We start from the raw sequence: 17,270 nt of genomic DNA on the forward strand, positions 1-17,270 counted from the left end.
TATAATTTTTTTTTCAATTTAATATCGCGTTGAAGAGCTAGGTAAATGCCAATAATATTGAGAAATAAAAATATTATTATTGTAAATAAAACAAAGTAAAAATTTTGATTAAAAAAAAAATAATATACATATAAATATATGATATTTTTATGTGTTTATAATTTAGAACCAATATCATTTCGTCGTTCTGGAGATGATAGAAAAGATCCACAAATTTGTATTGACAATAATGGAATAACAAAATCAGTTGGTGATGAATGGCAACCACAGCCATGTAATCATTGTACTTGTGAAGAGACAAATGATGATCATGGTCGTATATCATGTCAAGCAACAATGTGTAAAAGTTGTGAAAAACCAACACCAATAATACCTGGTGAATGTTGTCCACGTTGTTTAGAGACAATTGAAAATAATAACACAAATACAATAAAAACAATAACAAGCACAAGTAAAAATATTCATGTGCCTGTTGTAACATCAAGCTGTAATTCTCTTGATGATTGTGATCCACCATGTCATCTTGATCCTGTCACTGATGCCGATGGATGTCCAATTTGTACATGTCCAAATGTCATACAGGTCAGTATTGTTTATTTTTTTTATCTAGAATGTTTTTTCATGTCAAATTAAAAAGAACAAAATTTATAAAAAGTTTATTTCAATTTTTAAATTATCCATGACTATTTGCTGGGATAATATTATATGTGTTTGACTTAATTATCAGCAAGATAAGATATTTAAATATCGTAAAAATTGTAGGGCGTTAACGAACCTTCTCATTATAACTCTTAGTAACAAACTTTGTCTCAATAAAGAAAGCAAATTAAACTAGTAAAAGCCAATTAAATAAAACATTTACTTATTTTCATAAAAGTTTTACTTGGTTTATTTTAATTACTTGAATATTATATAAATTTATTTATAAAAAATTTAAATAAATAATAAAAAATAATTTTTAAATTAATATTTAAAACTTTTAAAATTTATTTTTTAATATTTGAATTATTGAAATTTAATACAGCTTATTTTATTATTCAATTGAATTATAAAAAAGTTGATTAAAAATTAAATATTTTATCGTATTATTATCTGTTTATTTTATATTTTTATATTAAAAATAATATTATTCACAGTTTGTCGTATTTTTTTTTTTAATATATCTTATTCTCCAAGTTTTATCGTATATAATAAACTTGAAAAAAAGCTGTTGTACAAAAATTAAAACAAGACAGTATTTAACAAAACTTTGTAAAATAAAAAGTAGCAAACAAGTAGATATAAAAAAATTCTAAAATAAAAAGAGAATAAAATAGTAAATGAATTTAAAAAAATAATTAAATATTACAAACTAATATAGGTATATTTTATTGAATTTTCTATTTACAGAATACAACAAATATAGATTTAACAGATGAAATTTGCCCCGAGCTATCACACTGTGGTCACGAATGTATCATCCAGAAAGATCAAAGTGGTTGTCCTGTTTGTGCTTGTGATACCAACATAGATACTGAAAATACTGTTAAACCAGTAAATGTGCCATACGAAGAGGAAGATGCGATTGGAGGTGGTGGTGGTGTTGATGATGATGGTATTATCTGTCCAGCTTTCAAATGTGATTTGCACTGTGATATGGGTCTTCTTATGGATGAAAATGACTGCACCATTTGCCAATGCAAGCCTCAGGCATCATGTCCATCTCCTATTAGATGTAAAAAAAAATGTCCCTATGGCTATAAACTCAATAGACGTGGTTGTCCGGTAAATATCATGATCCAATATCGAATATATGTAAAATTTAATAAAATATCATTCTTTTCATAATAGAATTCATTCAAAATTGAAGAATAAAAATTTTTCATTTAACTAGAATGTTATCATGAAATTTTTATTAAATTTTACTATTTTATTTTATTTATAATTTAATTTATTTTTATAGTCATGTCGTTGTCGAGCAACATGTTTGGATCACCACAATAATACACATCCAGAAGGTTCATCTTGGCATCCAGACGTTTGTACATCGTGCACATGTGATTCAGCAAGTCGTTTAGTTTGCAAGGAAATTGTCTGTTCAATTGCATGTAAAAATCCTTTACCACCAGTAGCCGGCACCTGTTGCCCCATTTGTCCTATCAACGAAGTAAGTTTTTTTTTATTTTTTATATTTACTATTTTAAGAAAAGCGCACATATAATCTTATTCAATTTTATCATTGTTATATGTTTCTTTTTTTTCAAATACACTTTAATCTCTCAACATTATTTTTCTAATGGTTTTTTTTTTTTCGTTTTAGATTGTCAGCAAAAATGAACACACGAGTACTAGAGGCTGGGGTATTATTCCCATAACCCTCATTGCTGTTCTAACACTTTTTTGTATGGTACTTATGATTTATGTTGTGAGAAATAAATATAAAGGTAAATTATCACCATCAACAAATATGTATACACCATATCCAGCACAATACTACAAATGTGTGCCAGCTTATGATACACCATCACATCACAATGAAAAAATTGTACCACTTTAAAATAATAACTGATTTGTTTTTTCTGTATGCGTGTGTGAGGATGTGTGGATGTTAATTTAAATTAAAAGAACATTTATATGACTGTAAACTTGTTATTAAATATCATGATGATAAATAATTATCAACTTTTCACAATGCAAAAATATTAAAAAAATTGATTTAAAGAAAAAAAATAAACAATAACCAAATAAAATTTAATTAACATAAATTTAAAGTTAAACAAAGAGAAGTAAATTGAGATTTTTAATTACGTAAAATATATTTTTGTTTGATATATAAATTGTTGTTTTAAAATTATATAGAATCAGTGATCTCTAAAATACTGTATTTATTTTTTTCTTTTTTTGTTGAAACATTAACAAAAAAGAAAAAAATAAATACAGTACCTATTTTAGAGATACACAATCATAATTTATCATTGTGTATTTTTCCTTTTTTTTCTTTCTTTTAATATCTCAAAGAGACTTATGAAATGTATGGATCAAAGTATTAATTTTTTTGTTTATGTCGTGTTTGTCATGTCCAGGAAAGTGATAGTTTTTTTTTTTTTTTTGTTTGTCGTTGACGACGATATTGTACACAGTATGTTAGCTCGTAAGTGTGTATACAAGTAATTGAGTAAGTGTATGAGTGGGTGTAAAATGTGAAATATATGATAATTGAATAGACTCAATACAAATAAAATGTTTATAATGATAGGTTTACCGTTGATAGCTGTGTTATTAGACTGTTTCTATATAATTTAATTTTTTTTTTCTTAAACATATTCAGCGTTCTATTTAAATATTTTATATTTTCAACGTAAAATATATGCAGAATAAATAAACAATTAAATACTACCGATTATATAAAGTATTTATCATTGCAAAAATGTTGAAATATAATAAAATAAAAAAAAGATTGAATTTAGTGAATTATTTAACAATTATTGTAAATATTATTATTAATTTTATTTGAATTTACAAAAATGATTATTACACTAATCATTCAATAGTATTGTATTTTTTATTTATTTAATTTTTTTCGATATTTTATCGGAACGAATATGAGCGTTGATAAGTTAATATAAAAAATAACAATAAAATAAGGAGGAAATAAATTTCGATTTAGTGATAAATAAATATCAAATATTGTCACATATCTGTACGTTGTATCAATAGATCATTCAGATAGATACATAATTGTCCTTTTAAATTGATATATATTTTTTCAATGTAACCATTTGCAAAAGAAGAAAATTTGAACAAAGAAAATAAGATTAAATATCTTAATCATTCATATAAAATACAATGTTTTAAAAATTAAAAAAAAAAAAAATAATAAAATATATCGTAATTATTAATAATGTAGTCATAAACAAAATATAAACATACACATGTATTTATTGTCAAATAAACAATATATAGAATTAAGTTTCGTACATGTACCTCGGTGACAATATTTATAAAAAGAAACAAGAAGGGAATAAAAGAAAATTAAACTTCAAAAAGAAAATGAGATAACAAATAGACAGACGGAGTTAGTCGATCAAAGATATAAAATTAGATAATTAGATAATAAGGACTTTTGAAAAATGGATAAATAAAAAAATATTATATAAATTGCAAGTACGGACAACAATAAAAATTGTCATTTAAAAATTATTAACTGTAATAGAATAAAATGTAAGAGGTGATCGGGTCTGAAACCTTGAGCAGTATCATTATTATTATTATTATTATTCAGATTATTATTATTATTATTAACATAAAAATTCATATCAGTGTAAACGTATTCGATAAATAATATAAACTATTTGAAAAATAATATTTTGTCATTTATATAACAATTAAACATTCCTTAATAAATTTATTAATTATATTTTTTTTTTCTTGAAAAAGTATGGATTTTGAACAGGAACATAGAACTAGCAAAGAGGTATTTCATATATTTTAAGGCTTACCTCTTCTGAATTATAATTCCTTAATAAATTCATTAATTATATTTTTTTCTTCTTGAAAAAATATGGATTTTTAACAGGAACATAGAACTAGCAAAGAGTTATTTCATATATTTTAAGGCTTACCTTTTCTAAATTATAATTCCTTAATAAATTCATTAATTATATTTTTTTCTTCTTGAAAAAATATGGATTTTGAACAGGAACATAGAACAAGCAAAGAGGTATTTCATATATTTTGAGGCTTACTTCCTTTGAATTATAATCCCCTATTAAATTCATTAATTATATGTTTTTCTTCTTGAAAAAATATGGATTTTGAACAGGAACATAGAACAAGCAAAAAGGTATTTCATATATTTTAAGGCTTACCTCTTCTAAATTATAATTCCTTAATAAATTCATCAGTTATTTTTTTTTTTTCTTGAAACAATATGGATTTTGAACAGGGACATAGAACTATCAAAGAGGTATTTCATATATTTTAAGGCTTACCTCTTTTAAATTATAACTCCTTAATAAATTCATCAACTATATTTTTTTTTTCTTGAAAAATTATGGATTTTAAACAGGAACATAGAACTAGCAAAGAGGTATTTCATATATTTTAAATCTTACCTCTTTTAAATTATAGTTCCTTAATAACTTCATTAATTATATTTTTTTTTTCTTGAAAAAATATGGATTTTGAACAGGAACATAGAACTAGCAAAGAGGTATTTCATATATTTTAAGGCTTACCTCTTTTAAATTATAGTTACTTAATAAATTCATTGATTATATTTTTTTTTTCTTGAAAAAATATAGATTTTTAACAGGAACATAGAACAAGCAAGGAGGTATTTCATATATTTTAAGGCTTACCTCTTTTAAATTATAGTTCCTTAATAAATTTATTAATTATATTTTTTTTTTCTTGAAAAAATATGGATTTTTAACAGGAACATAGAACTAGCAAAGAGGTATTTCATATATTTTAAGGCTTACCTCTTCTAAATTATAATTCCTTAATAAATTCATTAATTATATTTTTTTTTTCTTGAAAAAATATGGATTTTGAACAGGAACATAGAACTAGCAAAGAGGTATTTCATATATTTTAAGGCTTACCTCTTTTAAATTATAATTCCTTAATAAATTCATTAATTATATTTTTTTTTCTTGAAAAAATATGGATTTTGAACAGGAACATAGAACAAGCAAAGAGGTATTTCATATATTTTAAGGCTTACCTCTTCTAAATTATAATTCCTTAATAAATTCATTAGGTATATTTTTTTTTTCCTGAAAAAATATGGATTTTGAACAGGAACATAGAACTAGCAAAGAGGTATTTCATATATATTAAGGCTTACCTCTTTTAAATTATAGTTCCTTAATAAATTTATTAATTATATTTTTTTTTTCTTGAAACAATATGGATTTTGAACAGGAACATAGAACAAGCAAAGAGGTATTTCATATATTTTAAGGCTTACCTCTTCTAAATTATAATTCCTTAATTAGATCATTAATTATATTTTTTTTTTCTTGAAAAAATATGGATTTTGAACAGGAACATAGAACAAGCAAAGAGGTATTTCATATATTTTGAGGCTTACCTCTTTTAAATTATAATTCCTTAATAAATTCATTAATTATATTTTTCTTTTCTTGAAAAAATATGGATTTTGAACAGGGACATAGAACTATCAAAGAGGTATTTCATATATTTTAAGGCTTACCTCTTTTAAATTATAACTCCTTAATAAATTCATCAACTATATTTTTTTTTTCTTGAAAAATTATGGATTTTAAACAGGAACATAGAACTAGCAAAGAGGTATTTCATATATTCTAAGGCTTATCTCTTTTAAATTATAATTCCTTAATAAATTCATTAATTATGTTTTTTATTCTTAAAAAAATATGGATTTCGAACAGGATCATAGAACTTGCAAAGAGGTATTTCATATATTGTAAGGCTTACCTCTTCTAAATTATAATTACTTAATAAATTCATCATCTATATTTTTCTTTTCTTGAAAAACTATGGATTTTGAACAGGATCATAGAACTTGCAAAGAGGTATTTATATATTTTAAGGCTTACCTCTTCTAAATTATAATTCCTTAATTAATTCATTAATTATATTTTTTTTTTCTTGAAAAAATATGGATTTTGAACAGGATCATAGAACTTGCAAAGAGGTATTTCATTTATTTTGAGGCTTACTTCCTTTGAATTATAATTCCCTATTAAATTCATTAATAATGGTTTTTTTTTCTTAAAAAAATATGGATTTTGAACAGGAACATAGAACTAGCAAAGAGGTATTTCATATATTTTAAGTCTTACCTCTTTTAAATTATAACTCCTTAATAAATTCATTAATTATATTTTTTTTTTTTTTTTAAATATGGATTTTGAACAGGATTATAGAACTAGCAAAGAGGTATTTCATATATTTTAAATCTTACCTCTTTTAAATTATAGTTCCTTAATAACTTCATTAATTATATTTTTTTTTTCTTGAAAAATTATGGATTTTGAACAGGAACATAGAACTAGCAAAGAGGTATTTCATATATATTAAGGCTTACCTCTTTTAAATTATAGTTCCTTAATAAATTTATTAATAAAATTTTTTTTTTCTGAAACAATATGGATTTTTAACAGGAACATATAGAAGCAAGGAGGTATTTCATATATTTTGAGGCTTACCTCTTCTAAATTATAATTCCTTAATTAAATCATTAATTATATTTTTTTTTTCTTGAAAAAATATGGATTTTAAACAGGAACATAGAACAAGCAAAGAGGTATTTCATATATTTTAAGGCTTACCTCTTCTAAATTATAATTCCTTAATAAATTCATTAATTATATTTTTTCTTCTTGAAAAAATATGGATTTTGAACAGGAACTTAGAACTAGCAAAGAGGTATTTCATATATATTAAGGCTTACCTCTTTTAAATTATAGTTCCTTAATAAATTTATTAATTATATTTTTTTTTTCTTGAAACAATATGGATTTTGAACAGGAACATAGAACAAGCAAAGAGGTATTTCATATATTTTAAGGCTTACCTCTTCTAAATTATAATTCCTTAATAAATTCATTAATTATATTTTTTCTTCTTGAAAAAATATGGATTTTGAACAGGAACTTAGAACTAGCAAAGAGGTATTTCATATATATTAAGGCTTACCTCTTTTAAATTATAGTTCCTTAATAAATTTATTAATTATATTTTTTTTTTCTTGAAACAATATGGATTTTGAACAGGAACATAGAACAAGCAAAGAGGTATTTCATATATTTTAAGGCTTACCTCTTCTAAATTATAATTCCTTAATTAAATCATCAGTTATTTTTTTTTTTTCTTGAAACAATATGGATTTTGAACAGGGACATAGAACTATCAAAGAGGTATTTCATATATTTTAAGGCTTACCTCTTCTAAATTATAATTCCTTAATAAATTCATTAATTATATTTTTTTCTTCTTGAAAAAATATGGATTTTGAACAGGATCATAGAACTTGCAAAGGGGTATTTCATATATTTTGAGGCTTACCTCTTTTAAATTATAATTCCTTAATAAATTCATTAATTATATTTTTCTTTTCTTGAAAAAATATGGATTTTGAACAGGAACATAGAACAAGCAAAGAGGTATTTCATATATTTTAAGGCTTACCTCTTCTAAATTGAAATTCCTTAATTAATTCATTAATTATATTTTTTTCTTCTTGAAAAAATATGGATTTTAAACAGGAACATAGAACAAGCAAAGAGGTATTTCATATATTTTAAGGCTTACCTCTTCTAAATTATAATTCCTTAATTAAATCATCAGTTATTTTTTTTTTTTCTTGAAACAATATGGATTTTGAACAGGGACATAGAACTATCAAAGAGGTATTTCATATATTTTAAGGCTTACCTCTTCTAAATTATAATTCCTTAATAAATTCATTAATTATATTTTTTTCTTCTTGATAAAATATGGATTTTGAACAGGAACATAGAACAAGCAAAGAGGTATTTCATATATTTTGAGGCTTACCTCTTTTAAATTATAATTCCTTAATAAATTCATTAATTATATTTTTCTTTTCTTGAAAAAATATGGATTTTGAACAGGGACATAGAACTATCAAAGAGGTATTTCATATATTTTAAGGCTTACCTCTTTTAAATTATAACTCCTTAATAAATTCATCAACTATATTTTTTTTTTCTTGAAAAATTATGGATTTTAAACAGGAACATAGAACTAGCAAAGAGGTATTTCATATATTCTAAGGCTTATCTCTTTTAAATTATAATTCCTTAATAAATTCATTAATTATGTTTTTTTTTCTTAAAAAAATATGGATTTCGAACAGGATCATAGAACTTGCAAAGAGGTATTTCATATATTGTAAGGCTTACCTCTTCTAAATTATAATTACTTAATAAATTCATCATCTATATTTTTCTTTTCTTGAAAAACTATGGATTTTGAACAGGATCATAGAACTTGCAAAGAGGTATTTATATATTTTAAGGCTTACCTCTTCTAAATTATAATTCCTTAATAAATTCATTAATTATATTTTTTTTTTCTTGAAAAATTATGGATTTTGAACAGGAACATAGATTAAGCAAAGAGGTATTTCATATATTGTAAGGCTTACCTCTTCTAAATTATAATTCCTTAATAAATTCATTATCTATATTTTTCTTTTCTTGAAAAAATATGGATTTTGAACAGGAACATAGAACAAGCAAAGAGGTATTTCATATATTTTGAGGCTTACTTCCTTTGAATTATAATTCCCTATAAAATTCATTAATTATGGTTTTTTTTTCTTAAAAAACTATGGATTTTTAACAGGAACATAGAACTAGCAAAGAGGTATTCCATATATTTTAAGGCTTACCTCTTCTAAACTATAATTTCTTATTAAATTCATTATCTATATTTTTTTTTTTTTTTTTAAATATGGATTTTGAACAGGAACATAGAACTAGCAAAGAGGTATTTCATATATTTTAAATCTTACCTCTTTTAAATTATAGTTCCTTAATAACTTCATTAATTATATTTTTTTTTTCTTGAAAAATTATGGATTTTGAACAGGAACATAGAACTAGCAAAGAGGTATTTCATATATATTAAGGCTTACCTCTTTTAAATTATAGTTCCTTAATAAATTTATTAATAAAATTTTTTTTTTCTGAAACAATATGGATTTTTAACAGGAACATAGAACAAGCAAGGAGGTATTTCATATATTTTGAGGCTTACCTCTTCTAAATTATAATTCCTTAATTAAATCATTAATTATATTTTTTTTTTCTTGAAAAAATATGGATTTTAAACAGGAACATAGAACAAGCAAAGAGGTATTTCATATATTTTAAGGCTTACCTCTTCTAAATTATAATTCCTTAATAAATTCATTAATTATATTTTTTCTTCTTGAAAAAATATGGATTTTGAACAGGAACTTAGAACTAGCAAAGAGGTATTTCATATATATTAAGGCTTACCTCTTTTAAATTATAGTTCCTTAATAAATTTATTAATTATATTTTTTTTTTCTTGAAACAATATGGATTTTGAACAGGAACATAGAACAAGCAAGGAGGTATTTCAGATATTTTTAGGCTTACCTCTTCTAAATTATAATTCCTTAATAAATTCATTAATTATAAAAATATGGATTTTGAACAGGAACTTAGAACTAGCAAAGAGGTATTTCATATATATTAAGGCTTACCTCTTTTAAATTATAGTTCCTTAATAAATTTATTAATTATATTTTTTTTTTCTTGAAACAATATGGATTTTGAACAGGAACATAGAACAAGCAAAGAGGTATTTCATATATTTTAAGGCTTACCTCTTCTAAATTATAATTCCTTAATTAAATCATCAGTTATTTTTTTTTTTTCTTGGAACAATATGGATTTTGAACAGGGACATAGAACTATCAAAGAGGTATTTCATATATTTTAAGGCTTACCTCTTCTAAATTATAATTCCTTAATAAATTCATTAATTATATTTTTTTCTTCTTGATAAAATATGGATTTTGAACAGGAACATAGAACAAGCAAAGAGGTATTTCATATATTTTGAGGCTTACCTCTTTTAAATTATAATTCCTTAATAAATTCATTAATTATATTTTTCTTTTCTTGAAAAAATATGGATTTTGAACAGGAACATAGAACAAGCAAAGAGGTATTTCATATATTTTAAGGCTTACCTCTTCTAAATTGAAATTCCTTAATTAATTCATTAATTATATTTTTTTCTTCTTGAAAAAATATGGAAACAGAAACATAGAACAAGCAAAGAGGTATTTCATATATTTTAAGGCTTACCTCTTCTAAATTATAATTCCTTAATTAAATCATCAGTTATTTTTTTTTTTTCTTGAAACAATATGGATTTTGAACAGGGACATAGAACTATCAAAGAGGTATTTCATATATTTTAAGGCTTACCTCTTCTAAATTATAATTCCTTAATAAATTCATTAATTATATTTTTTTCTTCTTGATAAAATATGGATTTTGAACAGGAACATAGAACAAGCAAAGAGGTATTTCATATATTTTGAGGCTTACCTCTTTTAAATTATAATTCCTTAATAAATTCATTAATTATATTTTTCTTTTCTTGAAAAAATATGGATTTTGAACAGGAACATAGAACAAGCAAAGAGGTATTTCATATATTTTAAGGCTTACCTCTTCTAAATTGAAATTCCTTAATTAATTCATTAATTATATTTTTTTCTTCTTGAAAAAATATGGATTTTAAACAGGAACATAGAACAAGCAAAGAGGTATTTCATATATTTTAAGGCTTACCTCTTTTAAATTATAGTTACTTAATAAATTCATTAATTATATTTTTTTCTTCTTGAAAAAATATGGATTTTGAACAGGATCATAGAACTAGCAAAGAGGTATTTCATATATTTTAAAGCTTACCTCTTCTAAATTATAATTCCTTGATAAATTCATTAATTATGTTTTTTTTCCTTGAAAAAATATGGATTTTGAACAGGAACATAGAACTAGCAAAGAGGTATTTCATATATTTTAAGGCTTACCTCTTTTAAATTATAACTCCTTAATAAATTCATCAACTATATTTTTTTTTTCTTGAAAAATTATGGATTTTGAACAGGAACATAGAACTAGCAAAGAGGTATTTCATATATTTTAAGGCTTACCTCTTTTAAATTATAGTTACTTAATAAATTCATCAACTATATTTTTTTCTTCCTGAAAAATTATGGATTTTGAACAGAAACATAGAACTAGCAAAGAGGTATTTCATATATTCTAAGGCTTATCTCTTTTAAATTATAATTCCTTAATAAATTCATTAATTATGTTTTTTTTTCTTAAAAAAATATGGATTTCGAACAGGATCATAGAACTTGCAAAGAGGTATTTCATATATTGTAAGGCTTACCTCTTCTAAATTATAATTACTTAATAAATTCATCATCTATATTTTTCTTTTCTTGAAAAACTATGGATTTTGAACAGGATCATAGAACTTGCAAAGAGGTATTTATATATTTTAAGGCTTACCTCTTCTAAATTATAATTCCTTAATAAATTCATTAATTATATTTTTTTTTTCTTGAAAAATTATGGATTTTGAACAGGAACATAGATTAAGCAAAGAGGTATTTCATATATTGTAAGGCTTACCTCTTCTAAATTATAATTCCTTAATAAATTCATTATCTATATTTTTCTTTTCTTGAAAAAATATGGATTTTGAACAGGATCATAGAACTTGCAAAGAGGTATTTCATTTATTTTGAGGCTTACTTCTTTTGAATTATAATTCCCTATAAAATTCATTAATTATGGTTTTTTTTTCTTAAAAAACTATGGATTTTTAACAGGAACATAGAACTAGCAAAGAGGTATTCCATATATTTTAAGGCTTACCTCTTCTAAACTATAATTTCTTATTAAATTCATTATCTATATTTTTCTTTTCTTGAAAAAATATGGATTTTGAACAGGAACATAGAACAAGCAAAGAGGTATTTCATATATTTTGAGGCTTACTTCCTTTGAATTATAATTCCCTATAAAATTCATTAATTATGGTTTTTTTTTCTTAAAAAACTATGGATTTTTAACAGGAACATAGAACTAGCAAAGAGGTATTCCATATATTTTAAGGCTTACCTCTTCTAAACTATAATTTCTTATTAAATTCATTATCTATATTTTTTTAAATATGGATTTTGAACAGGAACATAGAACTAGCAAAGAGGTATTTCATATATTTTAAATCTTATCTCTTTTAAATTATAGTTCCTTAATAACTTCATTAATTATATTTTTTTTTTCTTGAAAAAATATGGATTTTGAACAGGATCATAGAACTTGCAAAGGGGTATTTCATATATTTTGAGGCTTACCTCTTTTAAATTATAATTCCTTAATAAATTCATTAATTATATTTTTTTCTTCTTGAAAAAATATGGATTTTGAACAGGAACATAGACTAAGCAAGGAGGTATTTCATATATTTTAAGGCTTACCTCTTCTAAATTATAATTCCTTAATTATTTCATTAATTATATTTTTTTTTTCTTGAAAAAATATGGATTTTGAACAGGAACATAGAACAAGCAAAGAGGTATTTCATATATTTTAAGGCTTACCTCTTCTAAATTATAATTCCTTAATAAATTCATTAATTATATTTTTTTTTTCTTGAAAAAATATGGATTTTGAACAGGAACATAGACTAAGCAAGGAGGTATTTCATATATTTTAAGGCTTACCTCTTCTAAATTATAATTCCTTAATTAATTCATTAATTATATTTTTTTTTTCTTGAAAAAATATGGATTTTGAACAGGATCATAGAACTTGCAAAGAGGTATTTCATTTATTTTGAGGCTTACTTCCTTTGAATTATAATTCCCTATTAAATTCATTAATAATGGTTTTTTTTTCTTAAAAAAATATGGATTTTGAACAGGAACATAGAACTAGCAAAGAGGTATTTCATATATTTTGAGGCTTACCTCTTTTAAATTATAATTCCTTAATGAATTCATTAATTATATTTTTCTTTTCTTGAAGAAATATGGATTTTGAACAGGAACATAGAACTAGCAAAGAGGTATTTCATATATTTTAAGGCTTACCTCTTCTAAATTATAATTCCTTATTAAATTCATTAATTATATTTTTTTCTTCTTGAAAAAATATGGATTTTTAACAGGAACATAGAACTAGCAAAGAGGTATTTCATATATTCTAAGGCTTACCTCTTCTTAATTATAATTCCTTAATAAATTCATTAATTATATTTTTTTTTTTTTTTAATATCGATTTTGAACAGGATTATAGAACTAGCAAAGAGGTATTTCATATATTTTAAATCTTACCTCTTTTAAATTATAGTTCCTTAATAACTTCATTAATTATATTTTTTTTTTCTTGAAAAAATAAGGATTTTGAACAGGAACATAGAACTAGCAAAGAGGTATTCCATATATTTTAAGGCTTACCTCTTCTAAATTATAATTCCTTAATAAATTCATTAATTATGTTTTTTTTTCTTGAAACAATATGGATTTTTAACAGGAACATAGACTAAGCAAGGAGGTATTTCATATATTTTAAGGCTTACCTCTTCTAAATTATAATTCCTTAATTAAATCATTAATTATATTTTTTTTTTCTTGAAAAAATATGGATTTTAAACAGGAACATAGAACAAGCAAAGAGGTATTTCATATATTTTAAGGCTTACCTCTTCTAAATTATAATTCCTTAATAAATTCATTAATTATATTTTTTCTTCTTGAAAAAATATGGATTTTGAACAGGAACTTAGAACTAGCAAAGAGGTATTTCATATATATTAAGGCTTACCTCTTTTAAATTATAGTTCCTTAATAAATTTATTAATTATATTTTTTTTTTCTTGAAACAATATGGATTTTGAACAGGAACATAGAACAAGCAAAGAGGTATTTCATATATTTTAAGGCTTACCTCTTCTAAATTATAATTCCTTAATAAATTCATTAATTATATTTTTTCTTCTTGAAAAAATATGGATTTTGAACAGGAACTTAGAACTAGCAAAGAGGTATTTCATATATATTAAGGCTTACCTCTTTTAAATTATAGTTCCTTAATAAATTTATTAATTATATTTTTTTTTTCTTGAAACAATATGGATTTTGAACAGGAACATAGAACAAGCAAAGAGGTATTTCATATATTTTAAGGCTTACCTCTTCTAAATTATAATTCCTTAATTAAATCATCAGTTATTTTTTTTTTTTCTTGAAACAATATGGATTTTGAACAGGGACATAGAACTATCAAAGAGGTATTTCATATATTTTAAGGCTTACCTCTTCTAAATTATAATTCCTTAATAAATTCATTAATTATATTTTTTTCTTCTTGATAAAATATGGATTTTGAACAGGAACATAGAACAAGCAAAGAGGTATTTCATATATTTTGAGGCTTACCTCTTCTAAATTATAATTCCTTAATAAATTTATTCATTATGTTTTTTTTTCTTAAAAAAATATGGATTTTGAACAGGATCATAGAACTAGCAAAGAGGTATTTCATATATTTTAAGGCTTACCTCTTCTAAATTATAATTCCTTAATTATTTCATTAATTATATTTTTTTTTTCTTGAAAAAATATGGATTTTTAACAGGAACATAGAACAAGCAAAGAGGTATTTCATATATTTTAAGGCTTACCTCTTTTGAATTATAATTCCTTAATTAAATCATCAGTTATTTTTTTTTTTTCTTGAAAAAATATGGATTTTTAACAGGAACATAGAACAAGCAAAGAGGTATTTCATATATTTTAAGGCTTACCTCTTTTGAATTATAATTCCTTAATAAATTTATTAATTATATTTTTTTTTTCTTGAAACAATATGGATTTTTAACAGGAACATAGAACAAGCAAGGAGGTATTTCAGATATTTTGAGGCTTACCTCTTTTAAATTATGATTCCTTAAGAAATTCATTAGTTATATTTTTTTTTTCTTGAAAAAATATGGATTTTGAACAGGAACATAGAACTAGCAAAGAGGTATTTCATATATTTTAAATCTTATCTCTTTTAAATTATAGTTCCTTAATAACTTCATTAATTATATTTTTTTTTTCTTGAAAAAATATGGATTTTGAACAGGAACATAGAACAAGCAAAGAGGTATTTCATATATTTTGAGGCTTACCTCTTTTAAATTATAATTCCTTAATAAATTCATTAATTATGTTTTTTTTTCTTAAAAAAATATGGATTTCGAACAGGATCATAGAACTTGCAAAGAGGTATTTCATATATTGTAAGGCTTACCTCTTCTAAATTATAATTACTTAATAAATTCATCATCTATATTTTTCTTTTCTTGAAAAACTATGGATTTTGAACAGGATCATAGAACTTGCAAAGAGGTATTTATATATTTTAAGGCTTACCTCTTCTAAATTATAATTCCTTAATAAATTCATTAATTATATTTTTTTTTTCTTGAAAAATTATGGATTTTGAACAGGAACATAGATTAAGCAAAGAGGTATTTCATATATTGTAAGGCTTACCTCTTCTAAATTATAATTCCTTAATAAATTCATTATCTATATTTTTCTTTTCTTGAAAAAATATGGATTTTGAACAGGAACATAGAACAAGCAAAGAGGTATTTCATATATTTTGAGGCTTACTTCCTTTGAATTATAATTCCCTATAAAATTCATTAATTATGGTTTTTTTTTCTTAAAAAACTATGGATTTTTAACAGGAACATAGAACTAGCAAAGAGGTATTCCATATATTTTAAGGCTTACCTCTTCTAAACTATAATTTCTTATTAAATTCATTATCTATATTTTTTTTTTTTTTTTTAAATATGGATTTTGAACAGGAACATAGAACTAGCAAAGAGGTATTTCATATATTTTAAATCTTACCTCTTTTAAATTATAGTTCCTTAATAACTTCATTAATTATATTTTTTTTTTCTTGAAAAATTATGGATTTTGAACAGGAACATAGAACTAGCAAAGAGGTATTTCATATATATTAAGGCTTACCTCTTTTAAATTATAGTTCCTTAATAAATTTATTAATAAAATTTTTTTTTTCTGAAACAATATGGATTTTTAACAGGAACATAGAACAAGCAAGGAGGTATTTCATATATTTTGAGGCTTACCTCTTCTAAATTATAATTCCTTAATTAAATCATTAATTATATTTTTTTTTTCTTGAAAAAATATGGATTTTAAACAGGAACATAGAACAAGCAAAGAGGTATTTCATATATATTTTAAGGCTTACCTCTTCTAAATTATAATTCCTTAATAAATTCATTAATTATATTTTTTCTTCTTGAAAAAATATGGATTTTGAACAGGAACTTAGAACTAGCAAAGAGGTATTTCATATATATTAAGGCTTACCTCTTTTAAATTATAGTTCCTTAATAAATTTATTAATTATATTTTTTTTTTCTTGAAACAATATGGATTTTGAACAGGAACATAGAACAAGCAAAGAGGTATTTCATATATTTTAAGGCTTACCTCTTCTAAATTATAATTCCTTAATAAATTCATTAATTATATTTTTTCTTCTTGAAAAAATATGGATTTTGAACAGGAACTTAGAACTAGCAAAGAGGTATTTCATATATATTAAGGCTTACCTCTTTTAAATTATAGTTCCTTAATAAATTTATTAATTATATTTTTTTTTTCTTGA

At 23.0% G+C, this 17,270-nt stretch overlaps 1 protein-coding gene across 2 annotated transcripts in view; it reads left to right on the forward strand.

Moving 5' to 3' along the window:
• LOC122852290 (kielin/chordin-like protein) overlaps positions 1-3,199 on the forward strand; it is a 63,015-nt gene extending 59,816 nt beyond the window's left edge. For both annotated transcript variants that reach the window (XM_044151999.1, XM_044151998.1), the window contains 4 exons: positions 167-582; positions 1,390-1,764; positions 1,943-2,146; positions 2,300-3,199. In XM_044151999.1, coding sequence (XP_044007934.1) covers positions 167-582; positions 1,390-1,764; positions 1,943-2,146; positions 2,300-2,536 — 1,232 coding nt within the window. In that variant the 3' untranslated portion in view covers positions 2,537-3,199. The remainder of the gene's footprint in view (positions 1-166; positions 583-1,389; positions 1,765-1,942; positions 2,147-2,299) is intronic.
• Positions 3,200-17,270: the final 14,071 nt, after the last annotated feature.

Source organism: Aphidius gifuensis, linkage group LG3 (assembly GCF_014905175.1).
Source record: "Aphidius gifuensis isolate YNYX2018 linkage group LG3, ASM1490517v1, whole genome shotgun sequence".
In the NCBI taxonomy this organism is placed as follows: domain Eukaryota; kingdom Metazoa; phylum Arthropoda; class Insecta; order Hymenoptera; family Braconidae; genus Aphidius; species Aphidius gifuensis.